The sequence below is a fragment of the Pempheris klunzingeri genome, chromosome 19 (genome assembly GCF_042242105.1).
Source record: "Pempheris klunzingeri isolate RE-2024b chromosome 19, fPemKlu1.hap1, whole genome shotgun sequence".
Classification (NCBI taxonomy): domain Eukaryota; kingdom Metazoa; phylum Chordata; class Actinopteri; order Acropomatiformes; family Pempheridae; genus Pempheris; species Pempheris klunzingeri.
This window is the reverse complement of record NC_092030.1, coordinates 15,206,750-15,229,547: the sequence shown is the minus strand read 5'-3', so window position 1 is coordinate 15,229,547 and position 22,798 is coordinate 15,206,750. Positions and strand designations below refer to the sequence as shown.

At 40.5% G+C, this 22,798-nt stretch overlaps 2 protein-coding genes across 2 annotated transcripts; both read left to right on the top strand.

Annotated features, from left to right (window-relative positions):
* Positions 1 to 1,547: 1,547 nt before the first annotated feature.
* On the top strand, positions 1,548 to 7,154 carry oacyl (O-acyltransferase like). The gene is made up of 15 exons (XM_070851039.1): positions 1,548 to 1,704; positions 3,297 to 3,430; positions 3,538 to 3,616; positions 3,711 to 3,846; positions 3,982 to 4,178; positions 4,338 to 4,550; positions 4,635 to 4,737; positions 4,834 to 4,935; positions 5,092 to 5,257; positions 5,348 to 5,427; positions 5,580 to 5,690; positions 5,795 to 5,918; positions 6,098 to 6,284; positions 6,745 to 6,887; positions 7,008 to 7,154. The coding sequence occupies exons 1-15, from the start codon at positions 1,548 to 1,550 to the stop codon at positions 7,110 to 7,112; spliced, it is 2,037 nt and encodes a 678-aa protein (XP_070707140.1). The 3' UTR covers positions 7,113 to 7,154.
* Positions 7,155 to 10,632: 3,478 nt separating this feature from the next.
* Positions 10,633 to 22,290, top strand: alpk2 (alpha-kinase 2). Its single transcript, XM_070850450.1, has 11 exons — positions 10,633 to 10,693; positions 13,598 to 15,102; positions 16,247 to 17,804; positions 17,919 to 18,066; positions 19,071 to 19,198; positions 19,328 to 19,372; positions 19,463 to 19,761; positions 20,341 to 20,429; positions 20,513 to 20,730; positions 20,859 to 20,907; positions 20,989 to 22,290. The coding sequence occupies exons 2-11, from the start codon at positions 13,606 to 13,608 to the stop codon at positions 21,197 to 21,199; spliced, it is 4,242 nt and encodes a 1,413-aa protein (XP_070706551.1). The 5' UTR covers positions 10,633 to 10,693; positions 13,598 to 13,605; the 3' UTR covers positions 21,200 to 22,290.
* The last annotated feature ends 508 nt before the right edge of the window (positions 22,291 to 22,798 follow it).

Below are 22,798 nucleotides of genomic sequence, written 5' to 3'. Positions count from 1 at the left end.
GGTTGCAAAATTACAACACATATCATTTCTTTTCCCTATGATATCCATCTCTGGAAACTAAGACATGATTAATCTTGTGGTGGTTTTGCTTAAGAAAGTCAAGCCATCAAGTTTTCTTCAGTATCAAAGTAATCCAGTGATAGCTGTCTGTACATTCATGGGTACAAGCAAAAAGGAGCTGCTCATTCACTATACTTAAAACCTTAATATTAGTCATTTCTAAGAGATATCTAGATGGTCAGTGCGTGCCAACAGCAGGATGTTTGAGTTCGATTCAGCCTACTTTTCAAATGTTTTCATACAACCAACTGGCAAATGTAAAAGTTCCAATGCTGATAAAACTTCTAACTCTTTCCTTCCTGTCCAAAATGTGCAAAATTTTATTCACACTCTAAAATGACTCATGTTGCTCTAATCAGGTTCTTGTCACCAAAAGTGACTGAAAAATGCACTCTGGGGGTTCTATGTGACTAAATCATCATCACCTTTCTCTAGCATGACCACAAAAACTGGAATTGATTAGAATGTATCTACATAACACTGAATGTTGTTTCGCTCAGTGTTGCCTGAGGTCGTGGTACTTTTTGTAGGTTTTTAGGACAAGCTCGCCATCTAGTGTCCATTGTTGATTTATCTCAATGACTGGATTGTCTGTGGTGTTGCTTCTCCATTACTCCTCCAGTAAAAACAAACTCAGGAGAGGAACCTAATGTAATTGCTGAGGTTTGCCATTTATGCTAAACCATTCCAAGTTACCAGTATGTGATCAGACCAAACCAGGACTGAACAGCCTCTGTGGCTACTTAAGTAAATATATATATATATATATATACATACACATACATATATATATATATATATATATATATACATACACATACATATACATATATATATATATATATACACACACACACACACACATACACATACATATATATACATACACATACATATATATACACACACACACATATATATATATATACACACACACACACACACACATATACATATATATACATACATATATATACATATACACACATATATATACACACACACACATATATGTATATATATATATATATATATAGATATGTGTGTGTGTGTGTGTGTGTGTGTGTGTGTGTATATGTATATATGTATGTGTACATACATACATACATACATACATACATACATACATACATACATACATACATACATACATATATATATATATAAAATCACACTGATACTATTGGAAAACTCTGTTGTTCAAGTGTTAGAGACAGGGCCAGAACCAGACACTGACTTTTTTGTGTAGCCATTGTTAGACTGAAATTATGTTGATCCTGTGTGGTGACATAATCACAGCCATCATGTAACCAAATCCCGTTGACACCTGGTATAGAAACCAGGTGGGGACAACCTTCAGTGGCCAACACAGTTTTTCAATCCATCCCATGCAAGATGAATTTCATGCTACCTTCTTGATGGTGACCTGTCAACTCCTATGTTATTTAAACACCGTCCCCGCTAAAAAGATGCAGTCAGTCCTAAAAATGGCCCTGGGTTGGGTGGTGTTTGTACTGTTTGCAGGGTGCAGTGGAGCGCTGGACAATACACAGGCCTTTACGGTGTCTCAAAGTTGTATGGAGGATACCAACACTTTCCTCTGGGAGATTAACCAGGGCCGGCCGAAGGAATATGCCGTTCTCAGTAAGTGTTGCTGACTTTTGAAAAGCTTTTTCTTGCTGTATGTTAAGTTGCAGGGTCAAATGAGTCTGGGGAGGTGGAGGTTCAGGCCCATTTAAACTACAGAAGTCAGACAAGCCATCTAAAAAAAAAAAAAAAGTGATTTAAAATAGGACAATGTGAGAGTTGTAGTAGTGTTCCACTGAAGCGTACTGCAATAAACCACATGCCAGTTAGTTAACTTTCAGACAACAGACTTGTGTTCACATCAAAATGCAACAATGAGCATAAGGATTTAAGTTTATGCATGTAAAAATGTATCAGTGCATGTATCAGGTACATGACTTACACAGTCTTATCTATGAGTCTTAAGTTGGACTAGTTTCTTATCAACACTAACAATAGCAAAGCTCCACAAAGGACCACAGTTATCAACATGATGATGGTGACAGTGATTATGGTAGTGATGCAGCCAACTGTCTGCACCTTTAGCATTTCTGTGCCTTGCATTTTTTGTGTATGAAAGGTCCAATGGAAATAAAGCCTATTATCATCATTCATATTATAATGCAACGCAGCTTAAAAGCAAAATAAACATTCAGAAGGAACTAGCAGACCCTCTGCTCAGGATTATTCTCAGCTTCCATAAAACCAACAGGTAAAAGGTCAAACTACTACACTACTGTGTGTATGTTAGCAGCACACTATAATAACACGGTGGAACATTACAGGTAGCTGTACACACACATTTAGGTTAAAAGGAGACAGACAGACAGGCAGGCAGACAGATAGACAGACGGTGTGATCTCACTTACGTTATTTACGATGAAAAGGAAGTAGGTTTGTCCATATTTATGTCAATTTAATATCCACTTGTGTAGCCAGCGGCTAGCTAACCAGTCCCACAAAAACACGGCAAACTAGCAACACTAGAAAACAACCAAACTCCTGTTTCATTTAAAAAATGGCGTATTAGTCGTGAGGCCAGGGTATTACATGGCTTTACATGTTACTTTTGACTTTGTTTTTTGTGTTTTTTTTGTTTTTTTTACCAGAGTCAAGCCCAATGGTTTTAAAGTAGCATTACATCGACACTTTACGAGTAATCACAGTACACTCAACGCACCTGTCTTCCGTTTGGTGAAGGTGCAATACCGGGTTTGGCCACAGAGCGGAGAGGGGCGCTGTTCCACCCAGCTCAGGCAACGATTATAAAAATGGGAACGAAAAAGAAACCGTGTGTTTTTATGTGACAAAGATTCCTTTTTTCTTTTTATTAAAATGACAGTGGTAACTCGAGTGGATAGTTCCATAGAGGGAGTCCCAGATTACCCTTTTCCCTCATAAAACAACCCCCATATTTTCACAAGAAAAAAATAAGATTTATTAGTTCAGATTGAAGAGACACTGAAATTATTATTCTTGAATCAAGGAAGCAGATTAACACTCTTATTGTGCAATCATAATCAATCATTAGTATCACATTTTACATGCTATTTTTTGTGTTGGTGTTTGAATCATTCCACGTTTTGTTCTTTGCACTGAGTTTACCTTTGTGTGTGTGTGTGTGTGTGTGTGTGTGTGTGTGTGTGTGTGTGTGTGCATGTGTGTGTTAGTGTATGATGCATTTGGAAAGATCGGTAGCAATGTTGAAGGGGGTAATGCCAACCAACCTGGCCTGCTGCAGCAGTGTCGCTCAGCCCACGGTCCCACCTTCTCTGGACAATACTGCCAGGTGTTCCTCAGGCAGGTAACAACAAAAATTCTAAATATAGTGGATAAAATATCATTGTGACAGTTGGTTATTAGGTGAGAAAAATTAGATTTTGAACTAAACTTCTTTCTTTACTACTGGAGGGAACAGTCCAGTACTTCGTGGGTATTTGTGTTCCTGACTCCTGTGTTGAAGACGATGTGCAAATGCTGGTACTGTACGGTCAGTGATTTTAAAATCTGTTTTCATTCGACTCACCACATTCAGTCAGTCCAGTACTTGTTTTGTTTTATTTGTGACTTGTTTTTTTTAATAGGGAGACTTCAGTTTGGGCAGATGTCCCTCATTCCTCCTTTACCCTCCATCCTGGTCAATCAGTCTTCTCAGGAGATGATCATGACCCACTGTTTGTCCAACACCATTGACCCTGATGCATCGGATGTCACCTGCCTGTCAGTATATGACTGTTTAAACTGAACTGGAAAAGTGTCTCTTTACGTGCATCTCAGGACTCTGTTTTTGTCTTTAAAAAAAAAAAAAAAGGAACATTAGTGAGTCTTCCCCTAAAACACGCTTTTCTCCTGCAGGTTTGTGTGCTGTGTAATGGTAGCAATTCCTCTTGCGGCTACCCTGTTTACATCTATTATAAGGTTTCAGCGAAACAGAGAGGTCAGTCCGACAGCAGAGTCTTCCAGTTTAAACACCGGCCTCAACCTTTATGGGACCCTAAAGACCAATGGCTCTTCCAGTAGTGAAATTAATAGCAGCACTTCAGAAGAAAATAGTAATAGTAAGTACTTTTTTTTTTTTTTAAAGATTTGACATGGATGGTGCAATGCTATGCTTGGAAGATCAACTACAGAGGGTATATATTGAACTGAACATTTGTACATATTCTGAAAAACAAGACAGAGATTGCTTCATTGAATATTGTCTTTTGTAGACAGCACCAACCACATGCCACTGTGTCTTCCGCGAAGCTGTGTGTACCGGTGCCTTCAGGTGTTCTCTCTACAAACTACCAGCCAGGGTATCTTAAGCACCTCCTCATCCATCCCAGGAGGAGGATACTCCTCCCTGAACGGCATCCGTGTTCTCAGCCTGTTATGGATCATATGTGGACACTCTGCACAGTTCCCTGTAATTAACAACCTGGGTATGACACAACTCACTGCCACCTGCTCATCAGTCTCTAATTCATTCAGGTACATATTCTTACACTGCATTATCTCTATTGCAGATAACTACAAAAACTGGAAGAAAACAGTTGAGAGCAGCCCCCTGTATGTGTTTACCATCAGTGGACCTGTTTTTCTGGCTGTGGACACCTTTTTACTGCTAGGGTGAGAATGAAATGGCATAAAGTTAATTGTGGTGGATTTGCTGTTAAAAAATATTGTGAGTTTTAGTAGTTTCTAAGAGCAGCTTTTGTGTTGTAGGGGTCTGCTCAGTGCAAGGTCTCTGCTGGGCTCCATCGACAGGGCTGAAGACAAACTGAGCCCCAGATTGGTGGCCAACTACTTCTTCAAAAGGATTAAAAGGTACTACATGTTGATCATTTCATGAAAAGGAAGTTATGGTAATCTATCTGTGTCACTGTAGCTTTTTGCAATGAAAAATTATTTAAAGGCTTTTCATTGCATGTGCCATCTGAAGTGATCTAAATGCAAATTCGCTTTGTCTCTTCTTTGCTGCAGGATTCAGCCATTGCATCTGTTTATTATGTGTCTAACTATTGGGCTCATCTCTGTGGTCCAGTGGGGACCCTACTGGTTCCCACTCATAGACTCACTGATGGACTGTAAGACGTACTGGTGGGCTAACTTACTGTTGATTAGCAATCTCCTCCCAGTCCATGAGATAGTAAGTTTAAACAGTAATTCAGACCTGTGTAGTGGCTCCAAATCTATTCTGACATCTTTCTTAACATTTTATTTCCCAATCTCTCCTCAGTGTATTCCTTGGACATGGTACCTGTCTCTGGACTTCCAGTGTTACGCCACCACTCCTCTGTTGGTCTATTTTTACAGACTGTATGTCCGTTCATATGACCCTCAAAAAAATACAACATTTTAGTCCTCTACCTTGGAAAAAATCTATTTTTGAATCATGGCCACCACAAGGGCCATTACACACCACACAGCCCTAGTTCAGTAATGTTGTTCCTCCTGTCTTTGTTTATCAGAAACAGAGGTGTGTTTGCAGTTGTTGCTGGAGGCCTTCTGCTGATGACCACTGTAGCCAGTGTTGTTATAACTGCACTCCTGCAGCTGCCGGTCTTTCAGCCGTCTACACTGTAAGACATAGTTTACTTTTTATACAGGGAAATCCAAAGTAAATGAGAGCCAAGGCTGTCTAGGCATTCCATTTGTTTGATTTGTTTGTTTCCTCGTTTTGCAGGACCTCTGAGAATTATGTCTTGTATTACTATGTGAAACCCCACACAAGATATGGACCATTTTTAATAGGAATCTTGACTGGAATATACTTAACTACAAAGAAAGATCAGCTGTTAAAGCGAAAGGTGAGAACGTCTGATCACTTGCCAGAAAAACTACACACTACACACGTTTATTCTTGTAAAAGAAATCTGAACACATCATAGCTCTTTTGTGATATTATCAAGCCTAACAGACCCTATACACATACAAGCGAATTTTCAATTTAACCCCAACCCTAACCCTAACCCTAACCCCGCTCCAGTGGCAGGCAGCACTTGGTTGGTTCGGCTGTCTGTCACTCATGGCTGTGCTGGTCGGGTTGGCCTACATCCTGAGGGAGACCCCAGCCTATCCATCTGTGCCTCATGCTCTCTACCAGGGACTGCACAGACCACTCTGGGCTCTGGCTGTGTCCTGGATCATACTGGCCTGTGAGGAGGGTTATGGAGGTAAATCAAGAGTAGGGATGTTCCAGATTGCAAATCCTAAACTCGGGAAAAATGAAACACGATTTTAAATATGCCTCTTAAAGAAATATTCAAGAATGTATTTCTTCAGCATTCAAAACGATTGATAATGCCCATCAATGATTGACTACATTATACTACAGTGACTTGCTGATTAATGAAGAAATGGCAATATGAGAAAAATACAGCCTACTGTACGATTGGCGGATTTTACCTTTTCATCCCAAGCAATACTTAAAGCAACGCATGTTTAACCCTCATCTACCACTCTACAGAGGATGAAACCAAATTAATGATTTAGTTGAACAGATATGGATACAAATGCAGCAGTAGCATGTCTGCACACATATTGTTAAGTGACATGACTACAAACTAGACAAATAGAAATATGTATTATAATAATCTGTGCTACATTTTCTTTTGTCTCTCATTGTTTCTGCAGGTTTTATCAAGAGCCTCTTGTCATTGGGTTTCTGGGTTCCTCTGTCCAACATTAGTTTTGCCTGCTATCTCACACACCCTGTCTTCATCATCCTCTACATTGGCTTGCAAGAGACTCCAATCCACTACACAGACATCAACTTCGTAAGTCCATCAGACAGCACATTCTATTAAATTTCATGAAGTCCAATGCTGAGGTCACCATTTGGCTGTTTTTTATGCTTATTTTAAGTTAGTGTATTGTATGTCTCCTCCCTCATTTAGATGTACCTGTTCCTTGGCCATGTGGTGCTCACGCTGGTGGTGAGCTACGTGTTGACTGTACTGGTTGAAAAGCCGTACCTCCTCCTAAAATGGAGCAGTACATAGAGAGGAGCCCAGTTAACACCCCTGATCGTATGTTCTGTTAGTTTATGCCTTGTGAACTTTGCCAGAGCTCTTCTTCGATGCCGCTTTTGTTGAAAATAAACCAGCGTGGTTCTCCTAAAGAGTGTGAGAGTGTGGTTGCATTGTAACCAGTATTGCTCTATAGAAGGTTAATATAGAGAACATCCTGCAGATCACACAAAAATGAAATGAGATCTTTGTTACAATACATTTATCAACCTTCACAATGATAATGGTGAAAATATTTCCATAAGTGCAATTTATTTTACTGCTCCTCTGCAAAGTCTAATTTCAATTAAGAAGTTTTTGATAGAGGAAAAGGCCAAGATATCAAAAAGTACCGCCCTCTCGCAGAGAACAAGATTACTGTGACCATTTTGTGACCCAAAGTCCATTGTATTCCCCTCCCATCTTTCATGGCAGTGTGTCAGAATTTACTAGTGACACTGACTCATCTGTTCAGATCATAACAAAGGTTTCCAGTTTCTTGTGACGCAAAAGCACCACAGCTATGTTTCCATCATAGCTCTTGAGCATTGCAGTGTTGTAAAATCAGCATGATGGAACACTGTTCATGTAAACTGCTGTCAGGAGGTTTAAAAGTTGTTGATAATATGTCGGTCTAAGAATTCTTCTATGAATCTTTTTTGTCACCAAGATGGAGATATTAGCTAGACAACAATGTGTTTAGTGGCTTTAGATAAATACCAAATTTGGTTTCCTATTTCTTTGGCATATCTAATAATTTGCCTGCCGTGCCACTGCTGCCTTAATTGTTTCTGGAAAAGCATCCTTTAGCTGACTCTGTCACACACATAGCGTGTGACGCACACTTCTTACATGTGCAGCACTATTTTCCACCTGGCCCTTCAGGGGAGTTTAGGGAGGGAGGCCAGACGCCAGGCTGAGGCGGACTGTGCAACAACATGGTGTAAAAATATATCTTGCTTTGGTAAGATGACACTTCGCTCACTATGACTACAAGAGTCCACGGGGCCAATGTCCAATCCAAAAAGCCACAACAACATGCTTAAGATGGTGTAACATGTCTGTGACTGTTGAGTATTTTCAAATGTTTAAGAACGACACTGTTTCAGGCACTGGAGATTGAAAACATCACTATAGTTATAGTACAAGAAATGCTGAGCTTGGCTGAGTTGCTTATGCTTGCATGTTATTAGTGCTGCTGCCAGATAATAATGTATAATTCTGTATTTATATTTGCATTTAAGAGATATGTCATACTGTTGTACCGCATTACTTGTTACCCAACAGTCCACATGCCATCTCAACCCATTAGCTGTTCATTGCAGACACTGTAAATTGCTTGCACTGTGCGGCTTCTGAGAAGCCACAGAACTGCACACACACACGTATCCTTTAATAGCTACATCATAAGTCCTGCTAAATTAAAGTCCTCTCCAACTATTGTAAGATGACTCATTTAAAGTGATGGTCAGTCAGGTGATATGACACAGTATGAGTAGAGCTCAATTTTAGTGGTCTAACTACGTCATTCTCATTTGTTGTTAAAACTTACAAAGTAATTTCACAACATAAAGGGGAATAAAGCTGCCCTGAAGGAAAGACTTCACAGTGGGACCAAATGCAAATGAATACACATCATCTCCTACATACAAAGGCATGCACCAATAGCCCAATAATATTCCTCCTGTTGCTTAGTAGATTTACAAGGCACCACGAGAACAGGTGTGTGTGGACAGTATTGCATAATGGCACGGAAAGAGTAAAAGGACATGACATCACTTTAATGGTTTGTTTCCTCATCTTCTTCTGTTTATTTTTCTCGTAAACTAACTACATACTACATTCACACTAGTTTGTAGTGAGTGTGTGTGTGTGTGTGTGTGTGTGTGTGTGTGTGTGTGGGAGGGGAGTTTTCATTCATAAATCCTGTCACTGATTTCTGGTACACACACTAATAATAGCGACTTCACACAGTGTTCTCAGAGAAGTAGTAGCTGAAAATAGTCTGTTTTTGTATTTCTTTAAAAAAGAATCCATTGGAATCTATTGGAATAGATTCTATTTAGAATCTATCTATGATCTATTGGAGGCTCTCTGTTGTTAACCACTACTTACAGTGTGGTGATTTTACAGCAGTAAGTGTCCGCTCCCCTCACCTGTCACAGGAGCAATGATGTAAGAGCCATAAATTGCTCTTGGTTACAAAACTGTCCTTCACTGGCGTTATGAAACATCATTTAGTGAGCGGTTTTCTAAAAGATATACAGGGACATAAACACCTCTGCAACAATGTTTGATCCCACCAAGAGAGGAAACAATCAAGAGTCTGAAATGTTTTTATCAGACAGGGGAAATGAATGTTGAGAATTGCAATACTGTTACGGTAATACCTGGAGAGGCCTGGAGATGGTGACTGCCTGGTCTAAGGAAACATAAGAAGAATGAACAAGGGAGATGGCGCAAACAAAAGGAGGAAGAGAGCGAGAAATAAAGTGAAAGAAAGTAATGTATAGGAGCATTGTAGCAGGAGTAAGGCACTGAAAGTAGCGGCAGGATTAGAGCGTGGGGTGAAGTAACTAGGAGAGAGACAATGTTAAAATCCCCTCAAAGAATTAAACAGGCTCTCTAAGAAGTAAATCTTCTCATGCATGAGTGTCATGCATACTCCATGCTTCCTCCCACAATCCAAAGACATGCTCATAAGGTTAATTGGTGACTCTAAATTGTCTGTAGGTATGAGTGTGAGAGTGAGTGTTTGTATGTCTCTATATGTTGGCCCTGTGATTGGCTGGCGATCAGTCCAGGGTGTACCTTGATTCTCACCCGAAGTCAGCTGAGATTGGCTCCAGCCCCCCCCGTGACCCTGATGGATAAGTGGTATAGATAATGGATGGATGGATGGATGGTTTGGCCTCATAATGTTGTTATGGCCACTGAAAACAGAAGATATTTACATATACGGTTTTAATGGACAGCAACTAAAATAGAGTTTGTTTTATTATACGGTTTTGATGAATACTTGATTCTAATTGGTCAGTTACAGCATTCTATGATCTCTTATTTCTGTATAGCAGACTGTTGCTATGGAAAATTTTTTTATGTAAAGTTATTAATTTCTTTGTTACAAAGCCATGTAATAATCGGGACAATGTACAGCACCTTTATTTAAGGGAACCACCTTATGTTTAATGGAATACTACCTGTTTGTCTCTATTTTCTCTTCTTTTATATAATCAATTAAAAGATGAATAAATAATATTCCGGCTAATGCCACATTGGATTGAGCTGGACAGACAAGAGTGAAAGAGACATTTAACTGTTTTCAGTCAAAAACAAACTCAAATCAAAATCTTGTGTGTAAAGTAGGCCATCACTGAAACAGCCTGTAAATATAGATATCGAGTGTTAAATGTTCAAGATCGGCACATGTCTACAATATCAGGTAACTAACTTTGTACTTGCGGGGGACAACAGTTAAAAATAGACTCACACCCCGAGACCGCCGGCTCTGCCTGAGCTCATACTGAAGTCCTACATCATAGGTCTATATCCTCAACCTCACGGCGATGTAAAGGGTATGTACTACATGCATGGCTGAAAAACCCAGTCACAGATTCAAACAGGTGTTTTACTGTCTCAATATTACTTTTATAATGTGTGATTCAGCTCACTTGACACTTGTTTGTGGCTTTCTTTGGGAATGGTGAATGTTGTCAGCTACACTGCTTGGTCTGTTACAACACTGCTGATAGGGTGACGCACACACTCTGCACTCTGCTCTGGACATGATACACTTTGTCAAGCATCAGAAATGATTCCTTAAAGTGATTAAAAGTATGATGAATTTTGGCAAATTTACAGCTGTTAGCGTTGAGAAAATGTTATAGTTTGCGTTATTATTATTTTTAAAACTGTGTTCAGATCTACCTAGTTGGTCCTTGAGTTCACGTCTTTCAAGCAAGTTGCTCACGTACAGAACCTTTAAAGATGCAGCAGGCTCTTGGGGGTGTTGTGTGACCGAGGATGGATCTATTTTGGCACAGACAGTCAAGATGAAATCAAATGACACTTTTTATTGCTCTCAGTCACGCAGGTGCTGTATTGCGCTTTATTGTTTTTTTTAGTATTAGTGCAGATCATGTTCTAACTAATGCACTAATCAGCCGCACCAACAAAACTGATTTCTGTTCAATTAAAAATTCAAAGTGCCTAACAAATAGGTTACAACTCTGAAAAATTCACCACAATGCATGGCTTAATAATCAAATGTAGATGTTGAGTCAGTGTACTGTCAGACAGATGAGATTAATTCAAGAAAAACTGATAAAAACAATTTATGATATTAGCATGTTTATAAAACATTAGTTCAGTGACTTTTATCTCTTTACCATTACTACTTTAATACTATTATTATTTTATTATTCAAAGGATTTTTTTGTAGCCTGAATTTTGTGTGAATGTATGTGTATGTATTATGTGTATGTATTAATAATCCAGGTGTACTAAATAAATAACAACACAACCAGATGTACTAAAATTAGGACCTGTATCCCATAATAAACATTTCAGGCTTGAGGACTCGGCTAGGTGTCCTTCACTGCGGCAGGAATGTGACAAATGCAGGTCATGGGTGAAGATGAACTGGTATTTTTCCAGTGTCTGTGCCACCAGTTCCCCTCCTGCAATCTTGTATATCAGGGTGCATGTTTTGAAGCCTCGTCCTTCAACACTTCATATCAGGCTGCTGCACATATGTCAGGTTGCCTGTTGTGGGCAACACAGGCAATGTGGTTTCAAGGCACAGCCATGCTTTTGCATTCACCTTAAGTCCCCAAATGATCAACACTGTAATCTAAAAGAAAAATAACTGGAAATATGGCTGAAATATTAAGAAACACGTCTTGTATTATTCATAAGGTCACTGTTTGTTACCACCATTTCAAGAGGGTGAGTTTTAGAACGTATTACTTTTGAACTGTTCAAAAACAACTTATTTTCCAAATTGTTGAGTCTGAAATATCAAGCATTGGTACAGTTTCATAAATATTACATTTCAGGTTGGCATTCATTTAGAGCTGAATAATCTCTCTCTCTGGGCATTAATGTAACAAAAAATTGAATCAGAAGAACCACAAAAGTGTTGTTTGTTCCAATTGCATTATACAGTTATTTATGTCTGTATTTTCAATTGAACACCAATAAATGAATAAGAAGTGGAAACATGAATGACTTTGCAGCAAATGAGCTGAAACTGAATGATAACAAAAGCATGGAATTATTTCCTTAACATATCATTTACTGCAATATAAGCCCTTTGAATTAATTAGATATTCCAAAAATGCTCAACAGTTGTCTACTTGTAGCTCCAGGGATTTCTGAAGTCCATATTATAATATTATATTGCTATAATATTGTTTTTATCTGGTAAATAGCTAATAGTGACTGAACACAGTTGTATAAAAGGTCAATAACAGTTTTCACTGAATCACATATATCATACATATGAGTGTATATGATGATATATTGATAACATTGCAATAAAAAAAACAACAACAAAACAAACAATGCATTTTTTTCTACACTCACTTGACGACAGAAACTCAACCACTACACACCAGATGTCTTTATGAGCTACAAAATAGCAATAACAGGAAGGTTTCCTGTTGATAAGTCAAGTGTCCTTTAAAAAGCTTCTAAAATAGATGCAACATGCCCTTTAAAGGGGGATCTCCTGCAACTAATAAACAGTTAGAAGGAGATAGTGGGTCTTACTTCAAATACTTTAGATAAAGGAGGTAAATATACACTTGAGCCTAAGATCAGAGATGATTTGACTGTTCTAGTTTTTGCAATGTCACTGTGAAATATTTTAATTCTTCTGTAATGTCATGCTTCACTTTGCAGGTACTGAAGATGAAAATATGTGGATAAAGTTGGGCTCAGGGGAGGAAATGAAGCCAAACACAAACCTTTATTCCATTCATCCCAAAACGTGGCCTGGAGTTGTTATTCGACAGAGTCTCACTGCTGGCAATCTCGTTGAGCAGTTTAACTAGAAGTCCCCATGGATTCATCGCTCCTTTGCACAGCTGACCAAACACCACCAGCTCTTACAGACAGTCAAACTGGGGATTTAGACTCCTCTTCTCCTCTGCACAGTCCTGCAGAGAACATGCTGTCTGCATATGAGACAGGAGCGGAGACTGTGTCAGATGTGTCAGACCCAATTGACAAATCCACAGAGACTTTATCAAACGTTCCCAAATGCCTCTCTCAGGAGAAAAGCACAGACTCAAACTGTGTGAAGCCTTTGTCATCCAGCTGTAATATGGCAGAGTGTTTGTCTCTTTGTTCAGAGCCTGCACCAAAGGGTGATGACTTCAGGGTTTGTAGCTATTTTAGCTCATCAGATCCTGTATTACCTCTTTTACCTGACCTCTCTCATGATCTTATTTCCCCACTATCTGAATCTTTTTCAGAGTGTTACATGAAACAAGAACCAGCCCTCTCCTTTCCTCTCATACAGGAAAATAGTACACCTCAACCTTTTGGGGCCAGGTCATCTGCTTCTGAGGGTTTGATGGAGCCATATGTCACTGAGCCTCTCTCCAGCTTCAGCTATGAACAACATCAAGCCGCTCATCTATTAAGGTCATTATCAAATCAGTCAGATAGTTTAGGGAGTGATTCAGCCATAGCACCTGTGTCAGATCTTTATATATTTGAAAGTGAGACACATGACTTCACATTGAGTCCTAACATAGATCCCCAGGAGATTAAATGTCTTGAATACCAGCCATTAACACAAACAGGAGTAATAAAGGCAGACCCTAACTGTGAAGCACATGTCCTGATGTGTGATTCAGAAAATGTTATGACACAATGTCATCATGGCTCTAGTGAGGAACTAACTATGGTGGACTATGAGTCAGACGTGAGCCAATATACAAGACCAGGGCCAAGACCACCTGCTGTGGATGCCTATGAGGCAGGCTTGATGTCAGTGAATGATGCGAGACAAGGAAAAGTCACTGATTTAACCCCCCAATCACGCCGCAGTGACAGCCCCATCGAGCTGTGGCTGGACGCATGTCAGTATCTGACAGGTGAGGATACAGAAGATAGGGATGTTTCGGACAAGACAGGTCATTCTGTGACGCGAGGAGGGTTCACGGCTACCACAGACTTAGCCTCTCCCCCAGGAGAGATACAAGTATCAGGTTACAATCCTGGTGGTACTGAGGGGATTGGCTGGCCCAGCGATGACACCAGAAGTTGGGGGCCATCGGTTGAGAGGTGGTCTTCAGTGGACAGCTGGGCAAGTGCACTCTCAGACTGGACTGGGATCATCACGTCTCCACCAGAGGACTTCACAGCTGCCTTCACAGAGATAGGGGCTGAGATAGATGCTTTGACACAGGCACTAGCAGAGGTTAATACTCACGTAGATACAGAGACATCTAAAGAAGGAAAGAGTCAAGAACCAGCAGTGCGGGTACAATCGCAGCTACCCATGGGTGTTCAGGATCAGCCTCTAGAAGCACAAAACATCCCAGAGAGCCCTGTCATCTCTGGGCAGAGCTGTCTCTGTTTATGTCTCGAAGCTGCAGGAACTGAACTCCAAGACGAAGAAGGTTCCCAGAGCGTTGAATCCCTATGTGATTCAACTCCTTCTACACAAGGAGAAAAGGAGCTGGAAAAAATCCAGAGCAGCCAGGCTGAGCTCGCTCAATGCCCCACACACCAGCACTCATCTATGGGATCATGCGGTGCTATGGGGGCCTCTCCTGGAGGATGCGGTGTAGATGTAATCCCTGGATCTGCCTCTTCCGCTGATCTGGACCTTTGTCATTTTAATCGATATGTCGGGTCCTTTGAGCCAAACATTCTCATCAGCAGTGAAGAAGATCCAATCATACTGAATATAATTGAGGACACAGATTTGGAGGGACAAAATGCACCTGTAGAGCTGATAATTGAGGAGGTAAGATGGCTCACTGTATAGATATTCAAATTTAGGCTTGCATTGAACAGGTAGAGAGCATGAAATATGAGTGAATATTTCACAACTAAACTTAGGGATGGCAAACTCACTTACTCTGAAGTGTGTGGCAGAGAGAGAGAGCAGTGGAAGGATTCACCCTTCATGATTAACAGCAATCACCTTCACATCAGTCGCGCTGGCCAACATATAAATCAGTCATGCACTTTGGAAACATGGCCAGAGCATTAAGGGACATTCCCACTCCTGCCCTTGTCGGTGTTGCCATACCTAGTATTGATAGCCAGTCAGGAGGTGCGTAGAGTGCTCCTGAGAGTGAAATCCGCACATGTCACTGCACATCAGACTAAAGAGTGTTGTCGCCTTGCTTTGGATTGGAGCCATTCATTTTGCACCCAAGGACTTTCACCCAGGTTTGATTCTGTATTATTGGATAAGTCATTTGGCTCCCATCTCAAAGACTGACAGCTATGTGTGCTGAAGGAAACAGGAGTGCCAGAGAGGAAAACTTCAGATGGACAGAAATGGCATCTAATAATAGCAGAGAGTTCAATGATAATAGCATGCATCTGTGGCGTGTCAGGGTGGAGGGGTGAGAGGAGAGCACAGCTGAGGAGTGAAACACGACCCTCTCTTGCTCTCTCTCTCTCCCTCTCTTTTCGTACGTACCCTTTAACACACCCATTCCCACCGCATCTCCTTTAAAAACCCACGATCAACAGGTCAGTGGGCCTAAGACTCTGCTTTTGATTGGCTTAGGTGCACAAGGCATAGCTGGAGCTCCTGTCTATAACGGCGACAGTGCAGGTTTCAGTTGCATGCCGGACATATGGACTGTGGAACTGAATTTAGGAGCATAGTATTCCATAGACTTTGTGGCTCTATAGAAAGGTACGTGCCGAACAGAAAAATAAGATAAAAAATCTTTAAATGGCATGTTTTTGTAATATTTTATCCGTTTCGTGATATTCATGCTGGAGCTTGTATGGTTACATAGACTTACTATCATATTCTAGTCTTAGTGGAGTCTAACAGTCTTATAGTGAAGCACATGAGGATTGCAGTTCTTGTGACCAAATATCTAATTCTCAGAAATATATTATCATTTCTCTATTTCTATTAGCAGCCCTTTGGAGATGGAGTGTGTGAAGTGACAGATGAACACAGTTTCTCCCAGCCGGGCTCGGTGGCTGAGCAGGAAGCTAAAAGGAGCAGTGGGCCAGCTGAAGTTGATCGGAAGGAAACCAAATCTTCAACAGACCTTCATTTCCTCACCACACACACTGTGACAAACTCACACGTGCAAGGTGTGGACTCGCAAACTGGCCTCCATAATAATCTTGACACACACGTGCCGTCTGACACTTTGCCAGACCTTGATGGAGCATGTCAGTTGGAGCCACGGTGGGGGAGTCCTAAGTTTATTATGCCCTTAGCTCCTCTCGGTATCGGCTCCTCCCTCGTCTGTCGGGCAAGCAGCAGTTTGGTAGGAGATCAAACTTGTGCAAAAAGATCTCTCACTGACAACGGACACCTCTGTTGTGATCTTGGAGAACCTTGTATTCTCTTGTCAAACTCGGATGGGATTACTGACAAACAATCTTTGGAAGATGATGAGAAGTTGATTCATAAAAAGGAAAACACAAAAGACTCTTCTGAGAACTCTTCACCAGAGGGACAACACAATTTGGACACTGGAGAGTGTTTCCTCACTGAGCGAAAAACAGTAATTGAGGAGATAAATGACCTCAGTAGAGAACTATCAAACTTGGCTGTTGTCTCTGCAGATCATTTCATCATCTCAGAGGAGAACCGCGTTGCATTCATCACCTTAGATTTAAATGACCTGTTTGTCCCGAGGGCAAAACCCATCGCCACAGCCGTAAAATCTGAGAAGGCCGAGGTGAAGGAAAAAACAGTTGAAAAGATGCCTCACAAAACTCACAAGTCCACCTCAGAGAGCAAAACACGCTCCAAAAAGGACAAATCAGCTAGTTATCATTATGGGACACCAGCATCTAAGAAGCAGGAGAATGTATCCCATCATGTTTCAGCCCAGCAGGTCTGCAAACAGCAAGAAACTCATCCTCTTACTGGAGAAAATCATAGCAGTGAGAATAGTACAGCCGCGCTTGAGGAGAAGGAAGCTAAATTGGTGATTGAGACCAGTGTGGCAACTGAGAAGGCTCCAAGCAAGCCACATGGCAAAAAGAAAAAGAAACATGCTCAGAATACAACCGGAGTGAAAAGTGTAGGGGAGCCACTGGTTGAGGTGGACAACGGAGCAAAAGCAAAGACTGCAAAGGGAAGGATTGACATGTTTGAGGCCAAGCTGGGTGCTAAAGCTGGGAAAAATCAAAAGGACACCGATCAGTCACGCAGTGCTGAGAAAAAGTCCCAGCAAACAGAGGCTAAAGCTTCCCAGGCAGAGCAACCTCCACATCACACAGACGATAAAGACCACCAACCAAAAAACGTCACCAGCCCTCTGAAAGATGACATTATTAAAAGACGACGCCTGACGGAGGATAAGTTTGGGAAGCTTGTAGGTGCTTTGGAGTCTAAACTACCAAAGCCAGATTTTTCTGTCCAGGCAAATGGAGAGGAGCCCAAGATAGATGCCGGAGCAGCTCGTAAGAAGGCGTACAGTGAAGTGGTCAAACAGAAAATCCCACCTAAGGAAGGTAAATTACATAAATCATTTTTCTGCTACTCATTCTTCCATGATCAGCACAGCCTCCAGCTGTTAAGCTGCATGTTGGTATAAGCTTAATAAAAGCTTATGATATTGTCTGCAGACCCCAAGGTGGTGCAGCCAATCCAGGCAGTGTCAGACAGCGGGGACCCCCAGAGTCTGTGCCTGTGGTGTCAGTTTGCAGCTGTCTCCTCCAACTACACCGTCACATGGAGCAGGGACGGCATTGTCCTGGCTGAGATCAAGAGAAGGTATTTAGTTCTTTTACGTGACTTTTACAATGTATTTTCTCAGATGTTACCCTTATTTTTACGCAATACTTTTACATAACTCAGCAGCAACTTTACACCTGAAAGCATCGATCAGTCTCTGACGTACCCCCACAGCCTCATATTCAAAATGTTTTGTTTTTTGTTTTTCGGTTGGTTTGGTCACATTTGCATTCAACTATTTCCACTCTTTATCCACTTTCTTTTAGCAAGGCATTCCATGCACTAATCCATTACTTATAGCCAGCCAGCATAACTTCAACTGTGTATCTTTACTTAGCTAATCATTTATTTATTACCTTTGGCAATATCAGCTATTTGTCCATTACTCTTAATGTTAGCTAACTACTGCAATTACATTTGTCCAGTTTCTTCATCCAGTTGTTTTGGCTCATTATTTGAATTGTTCATCAATTACTATGGATTTTAGTCAATCTAATCGTAATTTCTGTTTTTTTTTTCTTTTTCAAATTAATTGAGTTAATGTTACACCATTCCATCTTTCTACGTACCCTCTGGCAAGTGCAGTGGTGCCTCCTGACCTCTTGGGAATCACTGATCCACTGCATGTTAGTAGGCAGTCAGATTTAGCGTTACACATGAGAAAAAGTGGGAGGAAAATAAGTAGGTGGAGGGTCTGTTACGCAATACTTGACTGCAGGGATCAAGTATGGTTTTTTTTTTTTCAGTTTGCTTTCAATCTATTTCCATTCTTTGCACAGCAGTAAAAGCTCCTCTCGTGTGACCTACACTTCTACATATATCCATCGATCTGCCTCCACTTGCACAATACTTAAAACAAGGCAAACATTCTCGAGGACGAGAAGCAACCAAAACATTCAAATATAAGAAGACACAATTCATATTTTTTGCTTACAGAGGATTTCTGTAATGTATATAGGTAAATATCACAGTGAATGAACAGAGAATGTACAGAGATCGGCGGCTCTGTGGTGCATTTTGCAATACTCTGCCTCTTTCTGAAGTGCAGGGGATGAGAGCAGAGTGTTGCTGACCATCTCCAACGCTTCTCACAAAGACTTGGGCAAGTACCAGTGTCGGCTCACCAGTTTACATGGATCAGTCACCCTGGACTACCTGCTCAAATATGAGGGTATACAACATGACTTAACTATAACAACTCTCTTGAACACAGACATGTAAAATGAGCAGTTAAAAAATGTGCGTTCAACAGAATTAACAAAAAACAAAATTGTATGTGTTCTTTTTGACTTTCTTATAGTTCTCAGTGAGATTGTCATCCCTCCATCTTCAAAGACCATCTCATGTGAGTTGTGTTTTTAGAAGGGTGTTTTTGTCTTTTACTGTTTTAGATTCTGACAGATAGCAGAGGAAATGGTCTCTGTCTTTTTTCTAGCTGCCCCTGTAGAGGTGGGGAGTGAAGAAGAGGATGTCCACTGCTCCAGGCTGATGTTCAAAGAGGACTTTCTATCTCACCAATACTTTGGAGAGAACCAACCTGCCAGCATCATTACTGAAAAGGTCCACTTTGGGGAGGGGATGCACCGACGGGCTTTCCGGACCAAGATGCAAGCGGGTCAGGTACCGCTGTTGCTGCCTGGACACTCCTGTGTGCTAAAAGTGCACAATGCTATCAGCTATGGGACCAATAACAATGAAGAGCTCATTCAGAGGAACTTCACCTTGGCTGTGGAGGTAAGAAAGTCAGAGGACTGTGATGTTAGGCCCAACAGTCCTTCATAGCTCAAAGTATTGCATTACCATAACTGCATTGTATGCATAAAAATGCTTTTTGGGAACCAAGTACCACGTTACATGCCATTGCTTCATGGAAATGAAATAAAATAATTGTTACTTGATTTTAGTACATTTGCAAGATCTGGGATAATACTTTGCTCTGACAAACAAGCGAGAAGATATGACAATTTTGAGCTCATATTTCTCATGCAATGTCATTACATTTTGAGTGCATAAATTCAAATGATGGTCAGATGATATTACATCAAATTGCATTTAAGGCTCAAAACTGTAACTTTGCCTTGAATTTGCATAGAAAGTATGCGCATTTGTGCACCAAAACATGTACAAAACAAACACTTGGGTCCATCTCCTTATGTTTTAAAATATCAAGCATCCAGTTCTGTGCTACATACTTCTTAGAAAAACACAGCAAACACAATCTTTTATCAATGCTTTAATTAGATTAGTTATCAATGTGTGCTGAGATACTCTAATGCAGAAGGTAAGTGTCTTGTAATTGACGTCTCTCTGTAGGAGTGCCAAGTCCAGAACACAGCAAGAGAGTACATCAAAGCATACACCTCTGCAGCTCAGTCTTTTGAAGCCTTCGGAGAGACCCCGGAGTGAGTGACACATATGTATAGCTGGAAACTTGATAGCATAAACTGCTCGTAGCTCAAGCCGTTCTGTGTCCCGCTTCCAATAGTATCATTCCCATCTACCTGGTTCACCGCCCATCCAACGACATCCCGTACGCCACATTGGAGGAGGAGCTGATTGGTGACTTTGTCAAGTATTCAGTCAGGGACGGCAAAGAGATCAACCTGATGAGACGCGACTCAGAGGCAGGACAGAAATGTTGTGCTTTCCAGCACTGGGTCTACCAAAAGACTGAGGGCAACCTGCTGGTTACTGACATGCAAGGTTGGGAAATGAGATATTTGAAATGTGTGCATCTTCTATACACATGTTCAAAATATCACTTGCGAGTATTTATATTTATATTTTGATATATCAGTACAAAATATCAGTTTGATTTTTGTGGTTTTCAGGAGTGGGGATGAAGCTCACTGATGTGGGAATAGCCACGTGTAAAAAAGGGTGAGTATCTTTTTGAGACCAAGAATAGATGCAAATTGTTGGCACATGAAAACTGATAATTAATCATTTATTTCTTTTTAGATATAACGGCTTCAAAGGAAACTGTGCCACATCCTTCATTGACCAGTTCAAAGCGTTGCACCAGTGCAACAAGTACTGTGAGATCCTGGACCTCAAATCCCTGCAGCCCAAAGCTAAAAAGCCAGCATCTGCTCCGAAACCCAGACCCCAAACCTCCCTCCCTGCACCCAAGAAGAAAATATTTGGGCCAACAGTGAAGGGCAAGTCATAATAGCAGGAGAATCTTGGACTAAGGGTTTTGATGATTTGCTTCACTCACATTGACCCTCATCATGCAGAGTTTGGCCCGTCGAAGAGGAGTCAGAAAGGTGTCCAAAGCTTTGGGCTGCGGCAGACGTGTTTGACCCTGAAGGGCACGATTATCACGCATCTAGTGGCTGTTGTTTCAAAGAGCTTTTGCTTCATCCCATGTTGAACATTTGAGAAATTTCTTTTATTATAGTAGTAGAGTATCTATAATCTAGGGAAGGAAACTTAATCTCATTGTAAAGGTTATTTTTTTCTTCTGTGACAGAACTAACAAACACTTGAAAATGATGATGAGAATGATGAACTTGTCGACAGTGGTGAGCTGTGATGTCTTAGAGATTTCTTTATTGATAAAGGTGCAATGATTTTTCAGATCAGTGCAGAGTTTTTCTTGTTTTTCTACTTCAGTGATGTTTTCAAACTACTTGTTCATTAAATTAATGAACTTGCTAATTAATTGATTTGAGGAAATGTCTTTCAAGTAGGTTGTATGATAAAGTACACACAGTAGAAGATGTTTATTGCTTTGGGTTCAGTTTCACAGTGTGAGTGGTTCATTTTTGGTGTGTTTGATTTGATACAGGTATTTGATGAACGCATATTCAGTTCAATGTCACATTGTACTATCTGGTTCATATTTTTATTCTGGAAACAACAAAATACATTTTGTACACATAAAGCTCATGTAAAGTATGCCTTTGAATGCATTCACTGAAATGTGAAGATTTATTGATTTTGTCATTTTATTATTTTGGGGCAATGCTGCTTGTTTAATTGATTTTGAATGTCTGGCATCATTTCGAGGATCCATACTGTGCTGGCCAAACTCAAACTAAGTGAAAGACTTGTAAAACTAAACCCAGTAATAATAATCTAATCTTCTATACTTATTATCTGTATGATCTTAATAGCATGCCAGCTATTCATTTGCAGTCTCTAACTCTCTCTGCTGCCCTGCTAAACCCAAATAGCTTACATGGCTCTCAGGTTGCAGCTATGGCCAGTGTGTAAGCAAACAGTAGATCTTTGTCATTAAAGAGATGTTGCGGCTTTTCTGATTTCTTTTCCATGAAATTAAATCAATTCATATTTTCTGTAACAGGACCTCTGACCCACAGGTTTGAGGGACTGCATTATAATTTTCTCTGTGTCTATGTCAGTATGCAAACGTGTGTTTGTGGTTAGGGATAGGGTTAGGGCTGGGGTTGTAGGTATCTATAAGATGTCAACATTATGTCTTATTTATTCTTTGGGAATGGCTACTACTCACTATATAAAAACAGACAAAAAAACAAATTGTTTATTTGCATCATTTGCAAGAATGAAGACAGCTGTGCAAACTTAATATAGTGATAGCTTTACTAGTGTTTAAATTAGATGACCTGGTTACATGTTAAAAAAAAAGGGGGGGGGCTGTCTGTTCTGTATTTATAAGAGAGGGTCTCCAGCAGCAAATTAGCTCCTCAAACGCCAAAGGAAGTGGGTCACACTCAGAGGCTCAACATCATGTACCATGCATCAACACACTGCGTGTCTATTTTCATCTCTGCCCCTCCTGCAT